We start from the raw sequence: 9,835 nt of genomic DNA on the forward strand, positions 1-9,835 counted from the left end.
TGGACCCCGCTGGGTCGGTCCTGTTGCCCAGGGGAGGCGGAGGGAGGCTGCTCGGTGCAGAGCCCAGCTCCGCCGATGCAAGCTGCTTGCTGCCCTCACGGAGTGGTCTCTTCGCCCCTCTCCACCACCTCTACCAAAGTACCTGAGCAGCATTTTGATTGACCCCTTGGTCACCCAGGACATCAATTAGCTGGCTCTGTCTCTGACACTGCCTTGCTGATTGCAGGGTCTCAGTTTCTCTTCATTTGATTACTTTTAGCCTGTGACACCGTTTTTCCCTCTACAGGAGCATCATCAACATGGGCACATTTGCGCAGTCTAAGGAATCAGTCACAAGGTGTTCGATGTCCTTCTGGTTAGTTTGAAATTAAAATATAAACCGGCATAGGCTGACACCTCCTTTCATATCCAAAAGTAAAAAGAAGTAAACATAAGTAAAACAAGCTTTTTGTTCATCCGGGCACCTCTGGAGTTCTTTCAGTAGGTGGACAATGGGTGTTTTTCTTTTTCATAGATAAAATTGTTAGCCAGAAGATGTCAACATACATTTGCCCTGTTTTTAGTAGATCCAAGCCTTTGGTTGCTTCTTGGCATGTAATACTTCTGGGGAGCGGGGGAGGGAAGTAAATGGCCCTGGGATTTATGTCCTCTGAGCAACCCTGGATGGAGAACTCCAGTTTTACTTGTGTGGGGTATTAATTCCTTCTGATCTCCAGTGCCAAATTCTCATGGTCCTCATTTTCTGCCTGAACCCTCCGGGAGGCTGGAACATTTGAGGTGAGGCTTGCTGAGCCTGGTGGTTTCAGAAGTTTCCCCAGAGCTTGGGGAGGCTGATGCACCTGGGCCATCCTCAGGTCCCTCTCTGATCTTTCCTCAGGGGAGCTGCATCAACCCGCAATTGCCATAAACCCCTCTGCACACACGTGTGGCCCATTGGATAGAGGAACGGGCTGAGCCTGAGGGCCCCCCCAGTTCCTCCCGTGCCTGGCACTGTGCATCAGGGGGGAGCAAATGGCCAGATGGTGACCAACCTTCTGCATCCTGATTGGCTGTGGCCCCTAGAAGTGCCCAGTGTGCAAGGAGAAATGGTGAGTGGGTTTCTAATTGAGAAGCTCATCTCGGAGATGTGCTCTTCCAGGTTCGTTTGCTGAAGAAAGAAGCTGAGCTGAGCCAAACCCCAGCTCAGCTTCTTTCTTCAGCTCTTGCCTGGAAAGCCCCACGCCCTGGGTTCTATCCCGGGTAATGGGAAAAAATCCCAAGGCTGCCTCAAAGGTGTGGAAGGAAAGAAAATGAAGAGCTTCCTCTTGAAGAGTTTATGGACTATGACAGACACACCAAAGACAGGTGCACATAGGAACATGCATATCCAACCCAAGTTACTTAAGTAAAAGAAGCAGTAAATTTTTCAATGTGAAATTATATCAAAGGATTAGGAATAAAATTGCTTAGAAGGTAACTCATGAAAAACAATTTTTTAAAAAATGATGGAACTGGAGTTTGTTGGGGAAAAAAGTACTGAGATTTGACAGGCAGAACTAAGAAAATGGAATCTCAGATGTGAATTTTATGGAAAACAAAACAAAACAATGGAAAGGGCGTGGTCCTCAGGCTCCAGTGGGGTTGAGGAGCCGGCAGCCAGTGCCCGGGTGAGGGGGCCTGTGCCCTTCTCTGAAAATAAGATCTCACTCTCCATCATCTGTCATAGCACTCATAATTTCTGTCAATTTTGAGTTCTTTAATCTTCAATGCTACAAAGTAAAATTATTTTTAAAATTCAAACAAAAATGATTTAGTTTTAATTTTACTTTTTTTTTTTTTTTAAATTTTAAGATTATCTAGAAAAACTCAACCATATAATTACCTCCCCCCTCCAGGAACTGAAAAGGACACTTCTTGGACTTGTGGCTTGCGAGTGGCCCTTTCTGAGACAGACAGTGAGTGCTTTGGAAAGCTTTCCCGCTGTATGACCAGCCCGAAGGCCCCCCCCCCCCGCCGCCTCCCCCGGAGAAAGCTGCAGGACCTTCGAGTGGCCTGGCCCCCAACCCTCGCCCACAGCGGAGCAAGTGCGTTCCTAACCCCCGGCCTCCTGCCTCAGGGGCGCCCCACTCTCTGCGGGCTCAGCGGGGCGCTCTGTCTGGCAATTCCGTGTTTGCAGCGGGTTCTTGGCCTCTCCACTGTCACCGTGGTGGGCACCTGGAGGGGAGCCCTCACCAGTTTGCAGCACTGCTGACCTAGTTTCCGCTTGGCTCGGGGAGAAGGAAGAGCTTCCCCAAGGTCAGGGAGCCCTGGCTGCAGCTCCACCGCTGTCACCAGCTGGGGGCTCCCTGAGCGCAGCGCCCACTGCGCCCAGGTGTAAAGGCCTGTGGGAAATCTACCCTTTCTCCAGGAGAGAACATGGAAGAGTGTTGACCAGTCCACAAGAAACACAGAGAAACCCACAGTGTGCAGGAAAAGGTGGTCGATTATTTAATAGGATAACCTTGGCAGGGATGGTAGAAGGTGTTTGCAAACCGCTGGGGTGCGGAGAGCCACCAGGACTGGGCCAGTGGCTGCAAGGGACCTCTCCATGCAGGGAATAGAGGATCCACTTTATTCTAGAGTGAGGATTCGGGGAGAAAACACTTGTCCTTCCCAGAAGGTAAAGGAGCCCTGCCCTCCTTGGGGGCCATCTTCCACAGAGAGGCAAGTGTGGGTGGCAGGACAGGTGCTCCTGCCTCTCTGCTTGGATTTATTTCTATTTATTTATTTATTTATTTTTGGTGGGGGAGAGGGAGGTGATGTTTATTTCCTGTTTTGAAAAGTGACATTTGGGTCAAGTTTAAACTAATGTGACCAAAGGCACTACTCCAAGGTAACTCCCAGCAGGGATTATGAGTCTGCTCCTCTCTCACACTTCCCTAAACTCTGGGTGTCACCCACATTTTTCAACTCTTAGATTAACCTATCAAAAAAGCAAACGACCTTATGCTCCAATTTGTACAGCCTCAGTCATCAGTGGGAACATTCCTAACACCTTCAAGTCACTGGGTTGTGAATCATTTATGATCCAGCGAGCTGTTCCAACTCATCTCTAATTTCTGTTATTATTGATTTTTCTTGCCAACATTTTGAAAAAATAATTGTACAAAGTAGTTTTTCAATTGTCTTGTTGAGTTTCTACTATTGTCATTATTTTTCAGACTTTGTTAGAAGCAGAGATTCTTTAAAAAATATATTCTTAAAAAACTTCATTTCACCATTTTTAAGAACTGAAATTTGGCTTGTGGAATCTACTTAAGTTCAAGATGAGGAGGAAAAAGAGAGAAACGTCTTCATACTTTCTTGGAGTAGTTGAACATTTTTAAATGTAATTTGATTTGTTTTGGCATAAGGAATACAGCAGGGATCTACAACCCCTTTCTCCACCCCAAATGTCACGTCACTCATGTCACTCATGTTTTAATTACTGCTTAGATATATGTTAGTATAGTTTCTCCTTCTAGACTTTTCTTTTCCTTTTAAAAAAAGGGAGGGGTCTTATTTGTTCTCTGCATGACACATCAGCTTTATTTAAGACACACAGAAACTTCTATATTTACACACATCCATATATATATGTGTGTGCGTATATATATTTATATTTATATTGTATATTTTTTTAAACATCTGTGCATAAGTGGACCGTGATGTTCAAGGATGAGCTGCATTGGTATTTCCTAAACCCTACCAGGTAGTTGTTTGGGGTGTTCTTTTGTGCCTCTGAGGTTTTGACAGGAGCTCAGGAACTTGTGGCTGTGGAAGAAGCAGAGGTTGGAGCTTGGCAGGTGTGTGCCTTTCCTCTCTGGAATGACAGAGCACAGGGGTGGATACGGATGAAGGTGTCAGGCACGTACCCTGGGGCAGACCAGCTCTGCCTCTCCACATGTGACATTTACTTAACACACCGGTGCCTCAGTTTCCTTTTCTATACTTTGGAGATAATAATCACAGCAGAGCCTCCACACCAGTGTTTAGGGCTTAGGTGAGTAAATAAACCTGCTCTGTGCTCCTCTAAGCCTGGCGAGGAGTCCATACTCCAGCATCAGCAGGTGCCACTACTGGTGTTGACACCTCTCCTCAGGTGCAGTAGAGATGGATGGGACCAACCGCAGCACCCAGAGCCACTTCATCCTCCTGGGTTTCTCTGACCGCCCCCACCTGGAGAGGGTCCTCTTTGTGGTCATCCTGGTAGCCTACCTGCTGACCCTGGTGGGCAACAGCACCATCATCCTGGTGTCTCGGCTGGACCCCCGGCTCCACACGCCCATGTACTTCTTCCTCACCCACCTGTCCTTCCTGGACCTCAGCTTCACCACCAGCTCCATCCCCCAGCTGCTCCACAACCTGAATGGCCGCAACAAGACCATCAGCTATGTGGGCTGCGTGGTCCAGCTCTTCCTGTTCCTGGGCCTGGGTGGAGTGGAGTGTCTGCTGCTGGCCGTCATGGCCTATGACAGGTTTGTGGCCGTCTGCAAGCCCCTGCACTACACGGTGATCATGAGTTCCAGGCTCTGCCTGGGCTTGGTGTCAGTGGCCTGGGGCTGTGGAATGGCCAACTCCTTGGTCATGTCTCCAGTGACCCTACGATTACCCCGCTGCGGGCACAACAAGGTGGACCACTTCCTGTGTGAGATGCCAGCCCTGATCCGCATGGCCTGCGTCAACACAGTGGCCATAGAAGGCACTGTCTTTGTCCTGGCCGTGGGCATCGTGCTGTCTCCCCTGGTCTTCATCTTGGTGTCCTATGGCCACATCGTCAGGGCTGTGTTCAGAACCCAGTCATCCTCAGGAAGACACAGAATCTTCAACACCTGTGGCTCCCACCTCACCGTGGTCTCCCTGTTCTATGGGAACATCATCTACATGTACATGCAGCCAGGAAGCAGGTCCTCCCAGGACCAGGGCAAGTTCCTCACTCTCTTCTACAACATCGTCACCCCCCTCCTGAACCCCCTGATCTACACCCTCAGAAACAAGGAGGTGAAGGGGGCACTGAGAAGGCTGCTGCTGGGGAACAGAAAGGGGGGCAAGGAGTGAGGCCCTGGACTGCCCAGCATCCAGCCTCAGGGTCAGCTGCAGTGGGGCCATTGCTGGCCTCTGAGCTGTGGTGCAGAACTGGTCTCAGCCTGCAGCTCAGCATCCTAGCAGGGCTGGCCTTCTGGAAACCTGTTTATGAGAGAACATCACAGGGCCTGTCACCCACACCCAGGTGTGCAGACCTCACCCACCAGCTCCTATTAGGGCCTTGCTGGAAGAAACCCCTCTCTTGAGTTCTGCTTCTGTAGCTTGTCGTTAGTTCACATTGTGCTCTCACATAGGCATTTTACCTAGAATCCCCCAGCTCTCTCTGGGCTCTTGGTGTGAACCACTGTCTCTTCCTGGATGGCATCAAAGGCTGAGTTCAGTGTGGTTTGGTGTTTTCTCTCCCATATTGCACCACAGGCTTACATGGTATTTCTGCACTTTGTTGGACAGATAGATGAGTATGGTGGGTACACAAGTTTAAGAGGATGACTATAAGATGGGCCCACTGGCTGATACCCGCCCTCCAAGCTTTCTTTGCCAAAAAAGCAATTTCCCTGCAGCCTTCCCTGGCCTAAGTGGACAGGATATGTCAAATTCATCAGCAAACTACCTGTTATCTGCATGGAAATGCAGTAGGAATTAGCATTGATGAGAGGAACCCAAGAGAGTTTGAAGGGAGTGACTTTTGTGACCCTTTTTGCAGGCCAGATTCTGAAAGATAAGCATAATTCCTCCTAACCATAAAACCTGTAAGAATGTATAGTTAAGAATCCAGGCTGGGCACAGTGACACACTCCTGTAATCCCAGCAACTCGGGAGGCTGAGGCAGGAGGATCACAAGTTCAAAGCCAGCCTTAGCAAAAGTAAGGTTATAAACAACTCAGTGAGACCCTGTCTCTAAATAAAATACAAAAGAGACATTTACTTAACACACCAGTATGGCTCAGTGGTCTAGTGCCCCTGAGTTCAATCCCAGGTACAAGAAAAAGAATGCAATTAGAACTGGTCAGCATGGGCCAAGGTGACATAGGGTTGCCATGACAGTGGAGACTTGAAAGTCTGAGGTCACCCTGTTTTCAATCTAAAGTCAAGAGGCAGACCTGGGCTGGTCTTTCTGGAAACTTCTCTGGGACCCCAATAAAACTGGAGTGCAGGAATGGTACACTGTCTCTCTCCTCTCTGAGTGGACCAAGTCTGTCACTTGAGAGTGTCTGCTTTCCCCTTTTCCTATCCCTTCGGTAAAGTCATGCCTGTTTCTCTGACTGACAGGCCTGAAACCTTTCTGATGTGATCACAGAGTCAGGGTTTGAAAGGAGTCTTTCCTGTGCCTCAGTTTCCCTGAAGGCCCCACACCTGTAACATCTTCTTCCCCAAACATGGTCATTGTCCCTGATGTCTGGAATCATGTCTGGATTAACACTCTGGATTCATGAAGATTTTCACATGTGACATTGATTTAGGGCTAATTTACATCTTGAAGCATGACGATTTTGCAGTTGTGTTTTAATTGTGCTTGTGAGAAGCACCTGGTGTTTGCCAGGTTCCCACTTGGTGCTCCCAGTTCATCTCACCTCTGTGCTTGTGAGAGGCCAGTGTGACTGGCATCCTTCCCACTGTACCCACTTGGTGCTTGAGATGTGGAGGTTGCATCAGGAGATTTGTTGAGGAGAAGAGAACCAGGATTTACCCAGGGCCTCTCTGACTCCAGTCCCTGAGGTTCCTACTGCACAGCAAACTTTTTTTTTTTTTTTTAAGAGAGAGAGAGAGAGAGAGAGAGAGAGAGAGAGAGAGAGAATTTTTTAATATTTATTTTTTAGTTTTCGGCAGACACAACATCTTTGTTTGTATGTAGTGCTGAGGATAGAACCTGGGCCCCATGCATGCCAGGCGAGTGCGCTACTGCTTGAGCCACATCCCCAGCCCCTGCACAGCAAACTTTCAAAGTGAAAAAGTCCTTCAGCCTTTGACAGGTAGAGACTTCCCAGGGCTCCTCCACTTGCTGTGCACACAGAACCCCTGAGAGCTGGGAGGCACACTCTGATTCAGGGGTCCTGGGAGGGCTGAGGGTCTGCACTTCCCTCATCCCCCAGGTGACACTCACTCTTGGGACTCAGGTTGCATTTTGAGGACCTAGGAGCAGGTCACCTTTGTGGTGAGGGCAGACACCTCTAGGGAAGAGCCAGGACAACAGCACAGACCAGGGAAAGGAGGTGGGAGAAGGTGGCTCAGGCTCCTCTGCCACCACAGCCCTTCCCAGCTCTGTTTCTTCCCTCACCTCCTTGGTGGGGTGCTAGCCCACCCCACCTCTCATTTCCTCCTCTCCACACCACAAGTCACAAGGCACCAGCCCTGAGGTGGGGTTAAGTGGAACCAAACCAAAGCTCCCTGGAGGGGCTTCCTGGGCTTCAGGGGAACCCAGGTGTGAATAGACAAGTCCCCTGTGTAAAGGATTAAGGGTGTGGTCAGGTTGAGGGTGAAAGGGAAACTGAGCTCCCTGTGAGACCCTCCCCAGAATGAAACCCAGGAGTCCTGCTGGAGCTGAGCCAGCCCTGGGAGGGGTTCCTGGGAATGGGGCAGAGCTCCCTGGACCCCTGGGACCCTCCTCCTTTTGGAAGAAGCTCACTAGTGTTCTGAGTGAACTCCATGCTCCTTGTCCCCACGCAGCTTGGAAGGTGCCAAACTCCCAGCCTCTGTAAAAATATCCCAGAGAGAGCAAAGTGTTGCCAGTTTTGACCCCAAGGCTGGGTCCTTTCTCACTCAGAACTGTAGAAGCAGCAACAGTGTAACAGTGACTGGGCACCTTTTGAAATAGCTCTGAGGCTTATTTTTAAAAAGGACTGTTTTCCTTTTCCTCTTCTCCCTGCTTTCCCTCTCCCTAACTGGGGGTGGGAACAAGATCATCTTTGAGTTATCTGTGCCTCACAGAAGCCAGACTTCTGCCAGAGGATCTAGGAAGTGGTTATCTCCCAAATTAACAAGTGAATCCTAACACACCCCTAGGGCTCCTGGAGATCCCCTGTCTGGGCACTCTTGGAAGGCAGCCTTTGAATAGCTCCTTTAAAGTCCCCCTGCTGTTCCTGCTGATGGGCAGAATCACAGCCTCTGGGACTGAAGTCCCCTGTGTTTCTCCTTTGCCAGCAAAGCAATAACACTTATTTTCCCTTTTCTCAAAACCGTGTCCTCGTTATTGAATTGGCTTGGGAATAAGAATTGAGCTTTTGGTTGCAACACAATCAAAATGCCAGTTGAGAAGCCAAGGAGAATTTGATTCTTGGTCAAGAACAGGATGAGTAAAAGCTGGACTCCCAAGTGAACTTCTCACCCTTAAAATGGGGCAGCATCCACATATTATGGAAAACATTTGGCCTTTGGTTTTTTGGGATTGGCTTATTTCACTTAGCCTTATATTCTCCAACTCCATCCATTTACTGGCAAATGCTATCAGATCATTCTTTAAAGCTGAGTAACATTCCATCATATATATAAAGAAAATGTGAGATATATATATATATATATCTCACATTTTCTTTATCCATTCATCTATTGAAGAACACCTAAGTTGTTTCCATAATTTAGCTATTGTGAATTGAGCTGCTATAAACATTGGGGTGGGAAGGGCACTAGAGAAGAATAGTTATCTCAGATTAGGTAGAAGGAAGTGAAGGGAGGGGAGAGGAAGGGATGTGGGAATAGGAAGGACAGTAGAATGAAACAGACATTATTTCTTTATGTATATATGTGACTGCATGACCAATGTGATTCTACAACATGTACACTCAGAAAAATGAGAAATTATATTCCATCTATGTATGATATATCAAAGTACATAAATGCATTCTAGTGTCATGTATAACTAATTAAAACGAATTAAAAAAATTAAATTTAAAAAATAAAAAAAAATGGGGCAACAATTAAGGTAGGGTAAAAGGAATGAAGGGGAGGGCTGGCTGCGAAGGGGAGAGACATTCAAGTGTGTTATTGTGATGAAGTCAGAGTTGTCTGGTGGTCACGCTGTCAGCATGTTAACTCCAGGTTCACCAGCTCCTTAAGAGGGACTCTGGCCTTGAGCAGCCTGTCCTCTGGATGGAAATTCAGTGAGACCTCCCAGGCTGGCCAGGACCAGGCAGGTAACAAATGTGGTTTGCTTAACTCTGTTTCAGAGCAGAGACCTTCAGGGAAACTGGGGCCCTGGGAACTCCCTTCAAACCCTGATTTTTGCCATCAAGTCTGAAAGATTTCAGAGTGCTTAGAGTATGGGCAAGATTTTATTAGGAGGGATGGAAAGGGAAAAGGGACAGTCTCCAGGGAGAAAGGGTCCTCCCAGACAGGACAGGACAGCATGTCCCTCCTGCCCTCTAGTTTTATTGGGGTCCCAGGGAAGTTTCCAGAATCCTGCTCAAGGCCACCTGCTGACTCTGGACCGACAGCACAGGAAGTGCATGGACCTCCTCCAAGAGATGGGGTGGTGCTCACTGAGGACAGAGTCACTGAATTTGCCCCCACTTCCTGCCTCCTCTGTTGGTTCCTTGCACTTTGAAGAGCCCGCAGCAAGCTTCCCTTTTGCCCTGGGCACACTGAAGAGGACTGTAATAAAGAAAGCTCCTGGATTCTAGTAGGGACAGAGGGTGTCAAGATGCGAGGACAGGCAGGTAGCAGTGAAGCCAGAACCAGACAGGCAGTCAGGATAGATAGGTAAATGGAGTCAGGTCGCAAATCAAGGACTCCTATTGGAGTGAGTCTGGGAAGTTGGAGGCTGTCCCCTGAGGGACTGAAAGGCCTTCAGAGCCCTTCC

General features: G+C 48.5%; 1 protein-coding gene across 1 annotated transcript; it reads left to right on the forward strand.

Annotated features, from left to right (window-relative positions):
• The first annotated feature begins 4,110 nt into the window (after window positions 1-4,110).
• Window positions 4,111-5,055, forward strand: LOC144254137 (olfactory receptor 2W3-like). Its single transcript, XM_077796861.1, has one exon. The coding sequence runs from the start codon at window positions 4,111-4,113 to the stop codon at window positions 5,053-5,055; it is 945 nt and encodes a 314-aa protein (XP_077652987.1).
• The last annotated feature ends 4,780 nt before the right edge of the window (window positions 5,056-9,835 follow it).

Source organism: Urocitellus parryii, chromosome 1 (assembly GCF_045843805.1).
Source record: "Urocitellus parryii isolate mUroPar1 chromosome 1, mUroPar1.hap1, whole genome shotgun sequence".
Classification (NCBI taxonomy): domain Eukaryota; kingdom Metazoa; phylum Chordata; class Mammalia; order Rodentia; family Sciuridae; genus Urocitellus; species Urocitellus parryii.

What these genes read in the sequence shown, in the direction of transcription:
- LOC144254137 (XM_077796861.1), top strand. Translation starts at nt 4,111, where the DNA reads ATGGATGGGACCAACCGCAGCACCCAGAGCCACTTCATCCTCCTGGGT.